The sequence below is a fragment of the Malurus melanocephalus genome, unplaced genomic scaffold (genome assembly GCF_030028575.1).
Source record: "Malurus melanocephalus ecotype Western Australia unplaced genomic scaffold, MMel_1.1 scaffold_59, whole genome shotgun sequence".
Taxonomy (NCBI): Eukaryota; Metazoa; Chordata; class Aves; order Passeriformes; family Maluridae; genus Malurus; species Malurus melanocephalus.
This window is the reverse complement of record NW_026623291.1, coordinates 2,449,474-2,462,259: the sequence shown is the minus strand read 5'-3', so window position 1 is coordinate 2,462,259 and position 12,786 is coordinate 2,449,474. Positions and strand designations below refer to the sequence as shown.

The 12,786-nt window shown below is 61.5% G+C and overlaps 2 protein-coding genes across 2 annotated transcripts; one reads left to right on the top strand and one right to left on the bottom strand.

Moving 5' to 3' along the window:
* Window positions 1–3,157: 3,157 nt before the first annotated feature.
* On the top strand, window positions 3,158–4,549 carry LOC130573459 (ammonium transporter Rh type A-like). Its single transcript, XM_057365895.1, has one exon. The coding sequence runs from the start codon at window positions 3,158–3,160 to the stop codon at window positions 4,547–4,549; it is 1,392 nt and encodes a 463-aa protein (XP_057221878.1).
* A 5,183-nt stretch (window positions 4,550–9,732) lies between these two features.
* Window positions 9,733–12,035, bottom strand: CUNH20orf204 (chromosome unknown C20orf204 homolog; the record flags this gene model as incomplete). The annotated part of the gene is made up of 4 exons (XM_057365879.1): window positions 9,733–10,630; window positions 11,471–11,617; window positions 11,709–11,771; window positions 11,886–12,035. Coding segments are annotated over 4 exons (519 nt in total), but the record flags the coding sequence as incomplete, so codon positions are not given.
* Between the last annotated feature and the right edge of the window lie 751 nt (window positions 12,036–12,786).

Here is a 12,786-nt window from a genome sequence, read left to right as displayed (position 1 = left end):
TTCTTGTACATGACTTTCTAGACCGTGGGGATTTGTTAAATTTGCAGGAGTGTTTCTCACAGTGCCATGGACTGGCTGCTGCCAGCATATATTGGCTCGGATCTGTCAGATCCTGTTGCCTTATATGACCCTCGGTTAATTCAGCTTTTCTTTGTATCCAGCCCTCAGCRGGGAACTCCTCCAGCAGTCCCAGCGTGGATCCTGCTAAAATGGTTCCCCAGTCCTCCTGCCATAAAACAACTGCCCCCCCAGTGAAAGGGGGATGTGGGGGGTGGAATTCAATGCTCCCCTCCCTCCCTGCTGCCCAGGCCCTCGCCAGATGCTTCCTCCATCCCTTCTCCTTTGGTGCCAAGAGAAAACTCGGTGTGCCTGGAAAATGTTACTGGAAGGATTGGACCTTCTCCCCACGGAGGCTGTGGCATCCCGAGGGTGCACCCTGCACTGTGGGGTTAATCATTCGCTGCCTTCAGGGGTGCTGCAGGGCCAGGGGGGACTTTCACCTTCCCAGCGACCTCTTGGAATTTCGACCTTCTTTTATGGGTGCCATAAAGGTTATTTTTTAATCTGTGCTCCAGCAGGGTTTCCCCCCTCTCAGCTGCGGGGTCTTTGGTCCGGGGAGCACTTGGGCATCACTGCTGTTTGTGCCTCATCGGGTTTGGGATATGGAAAGGCTCACAGGGTCCACTTTCCCCAAGGGCAGTGRATGGTGGTACCAAAGAGCTCATCCAAGGAATGTGGTGTTGGATGGCCCCGTGGATGTGGCAGAGCTGAGGGTGCTGCTGGTAGGGTTGTGAGGGGCTGTGGGTCACAGGGAATCCCAGGAGCCCRGAGGAACATCCCAAATCCCCAAGTGCTGCCAGAGCAAGATTTCCAGGTGGAAAAAGTTTGTGTTTCCGAGGACATCCTGCTGAGCCCACAACTCCCCAATGCTCACTGACCGAGCCGTGCCACCCCCTGCAACACCCTGACCCCAAGCACCGAGCCCGGCAGCCCAGCCCTGTACAGGCACCTCCCCGTGTGCCCCCCAGCATCTCCTGACCCTACAGAGTCCAGCAAGGGACCCCGACCTCCTGGTGCCCCACACCTCAGCCCCTTGCCAGAAGTGATGGCCAAATCCAGGAGAGTATTTACATCCCAAACCTCCCAATGTGCTGTTTGTCCTGTGCAGCAGACCCGGCAGTGCTGGGATGTTCCAGAAGGATGCATCCCTCTGGCATCTTCCTCCTTCTCCTTGCAGGAGGCACTGAGCCATAACCTTGAAGTCTTCCAGGCACGCTGTTTCTTAAAAGACCTGTTCATAGCTTTTCMTTTTAGCATTTGATTCTACCACACATTAAAAGAGCCCCAAACCAGAGYGGGAAGAGCAGGCTGGGATGTGTGGGGAGCAGGAGAGAAGCGAGTGAGCAGTACCCACCTCTGGCCACMCTGAGAGGAGACCAACCACTGCTGGGCTTGCTCAGCTTCCTCAGCTCTGGAAGAGCAGCCCAGCTCCTCCATCTCAGGAGCACAACTTGCTCTAAGCATCTCCCTGGACTTGTATYTCACCCACAAACAACCAGAGAGGTTTCGCTGCACCAGGCTGGCTCCTTGAAAATCCCCTTGATGGGCTGGCATGGCATGTGAAGGGTCACAGGTAAGGGGCTGAGGCCTGAAATCCCCTATCTTTGCCTTTTTTATACCAGCAAGGAGTGAGGGAGGCWTCACAGTGTCCTCTTGTCCCTCATGCCCCTGCCTGGTGGAGCTGGAAGCTGGCAGCAGCCACGGGAGGGGGGTCAGGCTGTGCCCCTGTGAGAGGCAGGAGCAATGGAAGTGTTCTTCCTACTCATCCCATCCCATCCCATCCCATCCCATCCCATCCCATCCCATCCCATCCCATCCCATCCCATCCCATCCCCAGCCACCCTGGGGATACCAAAAATAGATGAATGGCACCATGAAGACTCCAACCCCACATTTCTGTGGGTGAGGGATCCCCGTGGGATCACCCACTGCCGTTAGCATCCCCAGCCAAGCAGCAGGGACATGTTAGGGGCAGACAAAGCATCCTGACTCCCACCCCAAAACTCCCACAGTTCCCACCACCCCTCCATTGCCGTTGGCCATGGCTTGGGTGCAACACAACCCCTTCTCACCCGTCAAAGGCGAAGCCTTCAAAGCACCACCTTCTCCTCTCTGTTGCCCCCATTTCCAGCATCTTTGGGTTGAAAAATGGCCGGGGAGGGTTTGGCAGAGGAGCCTCGCGCAGATTATTCAACAATTGTTTCCCATTTTGCGCCCTCGCCTGCCTCATCCTCCAGTAACAATGACGAAGAGCGGCGCGGAGCCAGCGCCCGCGGCAGGGGTGTTGAGATCAGGGACAGCACAAAAATATCTCCTCTCTGGAACAAATATTTACCAACCCTTCTGCCTTTTGTTCTTGTGGTTCTCATATATTTTTTTTCGAATTTTTTTTTTTCCAGACATTCACTGGCAAAATGTCACACTAAGCAGCAACCCAGAAACTTCGGGGTAGCTGCTTGGCTGCTCTGGGCTTTGTTTTTCTCGCGCGCTAATTGTTAATGAATTTCCAGCCATTTAAGCCAAKGCAAACCTGTGAGAAAATGATCTTTTCAGCCCTGGCTTCGGAGCTTTATGGCGCTTCACGAGATCCAAGCGGTGGATGAGGAAAACGTGCATCACCCCACAGATTGGGGTGGTGGCAGTGCCAGGGCCAGACTTGTGTTGCCTGAGCTGCCAGCCCCATCACTTCAGGGCTGCAGCAGCGAGGACCCCACTCCTGGATGGGGATAAGTTAAATGGGGGACATTGCCATGTACCCCCATTCCTGGCTGGTTCCTCTCCAAACTCCTTCTCCCTCATCTGCCTCGCCACAGGTTTTTCTTGTTTCCCTTCAAAATCATAATGCCCCTCATGTCCACTTTTATGGCGGCCAAACAAGAACATGTGGCTGTTTTATKGGTGTTGTGTTTAAAGAAGGGAAGGGCAAACCCCTCCTCTTCTGGCACATAAATGTAGATCTTTGGTTAAAAATTAACCGTGGCCATAAAATCCCCGATGTAGGAGCGAGCAGAGATCACCCTGGAAGCGCTGCTGGGCTGTCACCTCACACCAGTGCCCTGCTGACCACTGACCACCGTCCCCTCCTGTCCACTCCGGGATGGCTGTGTCACCTTCCACCCATCCCCGTCGCCTCCTGCCCCTCTTCCTGGGGCTTTTCCAGGGTGCCCTGCTTCTCTTCTTCGCCCTCTTCGTCACCTATGATGAGCCTTCGGCGCAGGCAGAGGATACCAACTTGGTGGCCAATGGGGTCTACAGCACCTTCCCCTTCTTCCAGGACATCCAGGTGATGCTGGTGGTGGGGCTGGGGCTCCTGCTGGCCTTCCTGCCCCGCTATGGGTTCAGTGCCCTCACCCACAACTTCCTCCTGCTCAACTTCTCCATGCAATGGGCGCTGGTGCTGCAGGGCCTGCTCCACCACTTCCACCATGGCCAGGTCCACCTGGACCTCCACAAAGTCCTCATCTCKGAGTTTGCTGCCGTGACAGTGCTCATCTCCGTGGGGGCCATCCTGGGCAGGGCCAGTCCCTGCCAGCTGCTCGCCATGGCCACCTGTGAAATCCCCGTYTACCTGGCCAGCGAGTGGCTCATTGTCACCTGCCTGGGCGTTCTGGATGTGGGCGGCACCATCACCATCCACGTCTTCTCCTGCTATTTCGGCCTTGGCGTGTCCAAGGCTCTGTTCAGGGCAGCSAAGCAGCCGCTGCACCCTAAGGAGACCCCAACAGCCCGCTCTGACCTCATGTCCCTGGTGGGGATGCTCATCCTCTGGGTTTTCTGGCCCAGCTTCGTGGCCGTCCCCTGCCAGCCGGGCGATGCCCAGCACCGCGCCATCCTGAACACCCTCCTGGCCATGAGTGCCAGCGCCGTTACCACCGTGGTGGCCTCCAGCCTGCTGGAGAGGGACGGCAAGCTCAGCCTCGGCCACCTGCAGAACGGCAGCCTGGCCGGCGGGGTGGCCATCGGCGCGGTGGCCGACATGGCCATGCCACCAGTGGCCGCTCTTGCCCTGGGCAGCCTCTCAGCCGTGGTGTGTGTCCTTGGCTTCAGCTTCCTGACCCCGCTCCTGGGGAGGAAGCTCACACTCCACGACCAGTGCGGCATCCACAACCTCCACGGCTTGCCCGGCATCCTCGGTGCCGCAGCCAGCGTTGTGGCCGTCCTGGTGGCATCCAAGGACACCTCCGGGTCCCAATCCTCTCTGTCCCCCACTGGGGGCAATGCCAGCGAGGTGCTGGAGGGACAGTGGGGTGGCCGCGGGGCGGGCGGGCAGGCGCTGTGCCAGGCAGCGGGGCTGGCGGTGGCCATCGGCGCCTCGCTGCTCGCCGGGCTGCTCACCGGGGCCGCCCTCCGGCTCCCCTGCCTGGCCCAGCCGCCCGAGCGCCTCTGCTTCGATGACGCGCTGTATTTTAAGATCCAGGATCAGGCTGAGAGCCCGGGGCCAGACAGCAGCGCTGAGGARGGAGCCCTGGCTCTGAAGGAGCAGGTTTAGACAGTGCAGCCACAGGGAGGGCCAGGGAATGTCGCCGGCAGGAACAGCAAAAGGAAGATGCTGCCTGCCCTCACTCCTGTCCCGTGCCTGGCTCCAGCTGTCGAGGATGCCGGCACAGCTGGGTCAGCACCGCAGCGCTGCTCCCCTCTCCATCCTCCCACCCTGCGGCTGAAAACCCCCTGATGTGTCCGAGTGGCTCAACATCCCAGAATCTAGGGTAGATAGAAAAGATGAAAACTACACAGTTTCATTTTCGGCAGCAGCCAGCGAAACGACCTGCTCAGGGTATCTCCCTAGGGATGGCTGCGAGCCCCCAGCGAGCCCAGAGTGTGGCTCTGCAGGGCACTGGCTCCCGCTGCTTCACTCTCAGAGAGCAGCATCACCCGCAGGGCCCACCCCGACCCTCGGCTCCAGACCGCCCTGCCCACAGCGGGCAGCACCTGGACGGGGCTGCAGGCTCAGGCCGCGGCTGCAGGACAGGAGCTCAGCATCCATGGCCTGCAGCGTGGAATTGCAGCAGCAAGGAGACGGCCCAAGCAAAGGACTTTATGGGGATTTGATAACCTGCGCTGRGCATTTCAGTCTCCGGGAGAGTTTGCAGGGGGAAGCGCCAACTGTTTTTACCAATGGTGCGGCGATGAGGATGCTGCCCAAGCAYGGCGAGGAGCCTCGGAGAGAGCCARGATGCAGGAGGCACCCGCAGCCCACAGCACCCTCATCCCACCCCGAAGCTGGAGCTGGGAAAGCTGCGCCAACATCCCAGGAAGAGCAGCGGCCCCATCCCATCCCACCACGGGCAGCRAGCCGCTTCCACCCTGCGGAGGACAAAGCCTGCGGTCCAGGGCTGGCATGCGGCAAGCTGGGAGCGCGGGGCCGCATCCTGCCCGGAGAGCGAGGGCTGTGATTCACATCCCCCCTGCCATGAATCACCGCTGCCCCTGCGCCCCCTCGGATCCCGCTGCTGCCGAGACAATGCGGGCGATGCTCGCGGGCTCCCGAGGGGGTCGAGGCCACCGARTCCCCCAGCGCTGGCTGCAGGAGTGGGGGGCTGTCGGCGCGGCTGGGGGTCCCCAACCCTGAGCGGGTGGGAGAGGGGCTGGATCCCTTCCACCCGGTGCAGCCCCAGGCGGAGCCAGCACCAAGAGGGAGAGAGGCTGGGGAATTCGCCCTCCAATAATCACAAACAGGCTTGGGGGCCCGGGCGTGTTTGGTTAATTGTTAGAATAAAATATTGCCGAGCTCTGACAAAGAAATCCTGCCCCGCAGCCCGGCGCGGCCGAACAATGGGCCCCGGCGCAGGATGCTGCGGGCTGAGCAGCGGGGCCAGGGGCCACGGGGGCGGGAGGCAGCTCGGTCCCCACGTCCCCAGCCGAGCCCCAGCAGCCCCCCAGCTTCTTGGCAGCTCGGTGTGGATGTGCCCCATGACAGAGCGGAGCCATCGGAGCGGGGGCCGGGTCCCTGAGCGCTGCCCGGCTCCTGCTGGGTGCCGAGAGCCRCCGGAGCCGGCAGCCGCCCGGGGAGCCGCGATACCATCGGGCCGGATCGGCAGCATCCAGCCTCCGAGGGAGCCGGCGCTCCCGCTGAGCCCGGCATCCCAGCCCCGCCGGCTGCCCCCGTTTGAGCCCGGCTGGCTCCGAGGGCAGCCCCGGCACGGCAGGAGGGGCCCGGGGACAGCGGCTGCAGCCCCGGATCGGGAAACGGCCGTGGAGAGGAGACACACGTGTGTACACACCTGTAATCACACACGCGTGTGTGCACAGCCCTGCATGCACTCACAGCACCGCGTGTGTGCTCAGACACACATGGACACACACACAAGTACACACGTGTGGTGCATGGACACACACAGGTACACACATGGTCACACACACATGTACACACACATGTGATGCACAGACATACATGGACACACACACACATGTGATGCACGGACACACATGGACACACACACACACGTGTAATGCATGGACAGAGGTACGCACGCACGTGTGATGCACGGACACACGGACACACACAGGTACAGACATGAGCAAACACACACGTACACACACATGTGATGCACGGACACACATGGACATGCACACACGTGTGATGCACGGACACACGGACACACACACAGGTACACACATGAGCAAACACACAGGTACACACACATGTGATGCACGGACACACATGCACAGACACATCCGTGCGCGCACATCCCAGCACTCACTCACTCACTCACTCACACCCTCATGCAGGGACAGCCCCGAGGCTGCGAGCCCCTCGCTGTCGGAGACAGCGGAGCAGGCAGAGCCGCTTTTCAGCATCTCCCAGCCCTTCCCAGCGAGGATGAGGACGCAGGCTCCCGCTGAGCAGCCCGCGGCACCCAGTAGGGGAGCGAGAGATGAGGGCTCGGGGAGGGAGCGCACCCGGAGCTGGGGCCGGGCACACCCCGCCTCCCGGCTGGCATGTCCTGGCACGGGCACCCCGGCACGCCGCGGCACAATCTGGTCGGCAGATGCTCCAAACCCAGCAAGAGGCCCAAGAAATGATGGGGGTCAGTGCTTTCCTGCTGGCCAGAAGGGCTCAGGCGCCCAGTGACCCATGGCCAGGGGTGCTGGGACCCACCTGGGTCACGGCACAGTTCCATCAGCCCCAGTCCCGGCCATCCCTCTTCCCTGGGACCCGCTGCTCTGCCTCCGGGTGTGCTGCCCGGTGCTCCCCGCTCCTCCAAAGCGGTCGCTCTCCAAAGGATGGAGCAGTCAGATATTTAGCAGAGCCTCCAGCGTTTATCACACTGTAAATCTGGGCTTTCAGCAGCTTCACCGAGCTGCGGGGAGATGGGGAGAGAACAAAACGCTGCTCTGCTCCATCAGACACAGCCTGCGTGTGCCAGGGCTGCCAGGGCTTGGGCCCCCAGCCCCGCTGCAAAGGGACTGAGGATTGAAGCAGGGGGTTCAGTGGGCAAGGGTCCCCCAGAGCCAAGGGGGGCTGTTGGTACCCCCAGATGGTGGTGGCTCGGGGACAGCTGCGTYTCAGCAGGACAGCGGTGGTGAGGAGGGGTGAAATGTGCTTTTGTGGAGCCCCAGCACGGTCCCCAAGCATGGTCCCCCAGTGTGGACCCCAGCAAAGCTCCCCAGGCACAGCCCCTGGGCACAGGGCCCCGGTGAGGATCTGCAGCACAGCCCCTGGGCACTGCACCCCACTCTGATCCCCCAGAACTGAGCCCCCCACGCTGGGTTCTGCTGCTGCCTCTTCGCTCAGCCCAAAGCCGCATCGGGGTGGAGCCCACTGGTCCTGGCAAGGAGCACCAGCCCCCATCCTCGCCCCCATCCCTGTCCCCGCAGCCCCTCCACCAACCCCCAGCTCCCAGCGGGACCCTGCTGTGATTGCAAAACAAGCAGGGAGGGGAGGAAGCCGAGATTGTGCTGCTCGCACAGCGCTCGGATGCATCTGGCAAAGCGGCGCCGGTGGCACAGGGCACAAGGAGGGGGTGGGCACTGCCARGAGCCCCCAAGCCCTGCATCCCCCGAGCTCTGRCACCCGTGTGCAGCCTTTGCCACAYCCCTGCAGCCCAGGGGCACACAGGGACCCCGAGAGAGGCACCCCTGGGTGCTGAGCTGCTGCCAAGTGGCTGGCACAGCTCGGGGGGACTGGGGGGACCATGGCAGCAGCTGRAGCCACATCAGAGCGGCCCCCCCAGAGCAGCCGGGAGTGTGCGGTGCTGCCCTCGAAGGAAATGCGCTCACTCCCATGTGCTGCACACTTGGGTTCGCCTCTCTGCTATTTTTATTTGACTTTTCAGGGCCTGTTTCCTTTTTCCGGCTGTTTTTGCTGTGATTCCACCATGGCTTCGACCTCGTTTTTCCTCCTCCCTCCCTGTTGCTTCTTCCTTCACTCTTTCCTTCCTTTCCATGCACTCATTCCTGCTGCCCCACCGGGTTCCCAGCCCGGCAGCAGCTGCCTGGGAGGGRAGGGGAGTAAAGGGAGGTGGTTTTTGCTCTGGTTTATCTGGGAAGGTGCTGACGGGTCACTKCGAGGGGGGACTTTGCTCCAGCCTCGATAAAGAAAAAGGCTGGGAGCCACCCTGCCCCAAGCGCCGTCCCGATCCTGTGGTGCATGAGCTATCAGGTCCCGCCGCGTCCCCCAGCCCCATCCATGGGATATCAAGCGTCAACAGGGCTATTTTGGGATGCTAGCGGGCTCTGGAGGGGTGGCAGTTGGGATAAAGGAGGGGGAATAAAAAAAAAAAATGAATGTGGGAGCTAAACCAGAGCAAAACCTCCAGTGGAGGCAGCAGAAAGAGCAGCGCTCGCTCCCGAGGAGGAGGAYGGAGCTGAGAGGAAGGAGCCCCGGCAGGATGGGGCCAACTGGGGAGGAGCATGGCACCGGGAGCCCTCTGGCACTGGGATGTGCTGAGCTGTGGCAGACGGCACCTTCCAGGGACCCCAAAAGAGCTGCATCCCCTGCTGTCACCCCCAAACCAGTGTCCCAGTCCTGCCCCAGCAAATCCCTGCACCCTGCCACACCCCGGGGCTCTCCTCCACCCACCGCCCCGGCTGTGCAGCCCTTCCAGCTCCTTCCAGCCCAATTCCAGAGGCAGGGGGTGAGCAAGGACCCCTGAGCATTCCCTGCCCTCCCCTCCCTGAATTCCCCCGCCCGGTTTGAACCCCACAGAAACCCCTGGGGRAAGCCGTCCCCCAACCCCTCCCGGCACAGGGGTGGGTGTCCCCCTCACCGGCAGCACTCCCTGCCCCCGTGGCCACTGCCCGGRCCGGGCTCGGTGGCCCAGGCTCGGTGGGGACGATGCCGGTGCGGCCGTGGGCAGTGCCCGGCTCCGCTCGCAGCCCGCTGCTGCCATCTCGTGTCCTCCACAGCCATCCCCGCTCAGGGCTGCGACAGCATCCACAGCCYGGGGAAACTGAGGCASAGRCACACYTTCCAGGGAAATACTGGAAATTTCCCGGGAAATCCTTCCGAGAAAGCAGCTCCTGCCTTCCACGGCTCACACATCAGGAATGCAGGCAGAGTGAGCAGAGGGAGGATGCCACAGTGTCCCCGCTGCTGTGGGTTCCTGACTGGGCTTCCCCCATGCCCAGCCCTGCACTSTGCCAGCTCCCTCCACAGCACAAGAGGCCCTGGATCACCAGATAAAGCRCCCCAAGTGCTTCCAGAGAAGGAAAGGTTTTATTTCTGGCTTCCCAGAGGCCGTTTGCTGCCCTACAGAGCAGTGGAGATCACAGACGGGGTGCTGGCAGGGCACAGAGACAAAGGAGGATGCCCTTCACCTCACCCCACACCCCAGCATTGCCTCCCCGCTGGGGAACCCGCAGTTCCAGCCCTGCCACATTCCTGAGCCTTGGCCTCGAGCCCCCGCTCCTGCCTTGGATTTTTGGATACCAGAACTCCCTGGGCTTCCCAAGTGATGCACCCTGATTTCCCTGTGCCCTGCGGGTGCCCGGCTGCTCTGCAGGTCCCAGCARTGCCTCAGGGACCCCTGTCCCTGTCCACAGCCCAGACACCCTCMGAGCCCTGCGGGTGATCCCACACTCAGCAGAGCCCCCAGAACCATTTTTCCATGTGTTTTTTCTGCCCCAAAACACACCCGTTGTCCCCAAGAGCACAGCCGGTGCCGCAGGGCCAGGAGTGAGGCACAATCCACGCTTCACTTTCTATTTTCGGTTCTTTCCATTCTTCTTCCCAGTGTTTCTGGAGCTCCAGGTTTCCGCCACAGCCATCCCACAGCAAACCGACCTGCCAGCCCCAACCACGGGTGGCGGATCCGGTCCCTGGGCACCGCTTGAAGCAGGAGGATGAGTTCAGCTCGGGCATCTGCTGGCAGCAGCCCCGCTGCCCTCAGGGCTGGSTTTGTCCCAGSTTTCCAAAGGARCCGCTGGCGCTGGAGCAGCACATCYCCCCCGGCGGGCGGCGAGGGCGTCCCTACGAGTCCCAGGGGGYTTGGCGAGGGGCGTGCAGGGCATTGAGCTTCTCCCAGCAGGTCGCCAGCCGCTCCACCTTCCTCCCGATGTCCCGCAGCTGCTTCCTCCTGCGGCCGGGTGCCCCGTGCCGGGGCTGTGCCGGGGCGCTGCGCCGTGGGCTCTGCGGTCCGTGTGCCCMGGGAGGGAGCAGAAACCCCCCCGCACCACAGACACGTTAGTCAGGGGACAAAATCCACCGCACGCAGACTCTGCAAGGCTGAGGGGGCCAAACTGCCCATGGCCATGGCAAGGACATGGGTTTCAGGTCCCCGAGAGTCCCCAGGGGTGGCTGTCGCTGCCTGAGCTGGCAGCGTGCTCCCCATAGCACATCCACAGACACCGGGCCAGGTGTCCAGAGCAGCAGCAGCTCCGTCCCACAGCAGCAAACCCCAGGAGGGGCTGTCCCCAGCCAATGTCCCCAGCAGGGGGACAGCCCCAGCACCGTGCCAGGGCCAGGCAGAGCTGGGAGCTGGCATTTCCCTGCCCTGGGCTTTCCCTGTGGTTAATGAATTGCTGGTGCTGCCAGAGCAATCCTCCTGGATGGGGTTTCCCCGACAGAAGTTCGGGGATGCCAGAGGAACCCAGACCAGGCCTTTTGGGAGAAATCCCAATTCTTGCCTATGAGCACCCAGGAACAAGAAGAGGACTGGGTAAATGCCCCTACAGTGTGAGAATCCCATCAGGACAAGACCCTGTGCTCCCACCAGCCATGGCACCACGACACGGGTGAAAAAAACAACTTGGATTTGGTGCTAAACCCCCTCAGCCTGTCCCGTGCTGCCACAACCGAACTCCCCTCCCTGGCTGAGCTAAAGCTCACCACGGTGGATGTGCCACCAGCATTCCCCAGCTCCCAGAACCTGCAGGCAGAGCCTGGAGACTCCTCCAGGGCAGCCAGGAGAACATTCAACAGGCACAGCCCTGGGAGCCGCCGCGGGGCTGGAAGCAGAGCACCTCCTACCTTGGTGATTTTCCTGCAGTTCTCCCGCAGCACGAAGTCGGTGTTCCTGGCCACCCTCCAGACCGCCAGCTCCTCGGGGCCCCGCAGGGCCGGCCCCTCCCGCAGGGACAGGCTGATGTTGTAGATGGTCAGCAGGATCTTCWGGTCCTGCAGAGAAGCGCAGGGCCCGGCAGGGACGGAGGCTCCCTGGGGGCTCAGCCCATGCCCCAGCCCCAGCCCCGCGTCCCTCAGTGCTCACCTTGTCCGATCGACAAGCGGGCCCGGCCCTCCCGCTCCTGTACACGGACCCTGTCAGGTTTTTCTGGAGAAATAAAGCAAGAAGATCCAGCACCTCGCAGGATCGGGGCCTCCCCCTTGGAGTAAGAATCCCCCATTTAAGCACAGCCCCTTCCCCAGTGCTGCCAGCAGAGCTCACCAGGTTCTGGATCTCATGGAAGATGACGGCACGGTACTGCCGGAGGATTTTGGCGATGCTGCACCTCCTGCCTCTGCTCAGCACAGCCACGAGCAGGAGCAGCAGAACAGCACAGGACAGCGCCCGGGGGAAAATCTGCCAGGGAAGGGCTCAGAGTCAGCTGGGGATTAAGGAATRTTCTGCCCTCTGCCTACTCAGAAGCTCCATCAGACCTGTACCTGAAGATGTGACATGATGGAGGAGCCTCAGCTGTCTCCTCTCCCAAAGAACATCCTCCCAGAGGAACCATCTCCTCATGGAGCAAAGYCCTGGGAAACTCCTCCAGCTTCAGCCCAGCCATGCTGCCCGTGGCACACACAGCTTTCTCTGTGCCAGGGACCTGTGMCAGTCTATGGGGCTCACCCCTGAGCTCTCTGCCCCAGCAGGGTTCCAGCACATCCCCACTTTGTGGCATTTCAAGGAGAGAGACATGCCTTCATCCTTGGAGAGGAGATGGAGGCAGGAGCCACCTGGTCCCCACCAGCAACATCCACACCTCAGCCCAAAAAGATCCAAACACCCTCAGAAAGATGCTCCCCACACCTTTGCTGTGTGGATGGAACTAAWACAGGGTTTTTCCAGCTTCCCTGCAGCTCATGCTCATCCCAGGTTCAGGCACCCTCAACACAAGCCAGACAGCAGCAGCACAAGCATCTGCTCTCACCAGCACATCCCAGCTGCTCCAAACCCTGGYTCCAAACCTTCCCAACACCCCCGAGCAGGCCCCTGCAGAGCGGGGAACCCCAAGTGCTGACACCTGAGCTGGAGAGGGGCACAGGGAGGGGGTGGACAGACCCTCTGAGGGAGGGATGAGTCGCAGGGCTTTGAAGAAAAGCCAGCACGAGCTCAAGTGACCAGGACT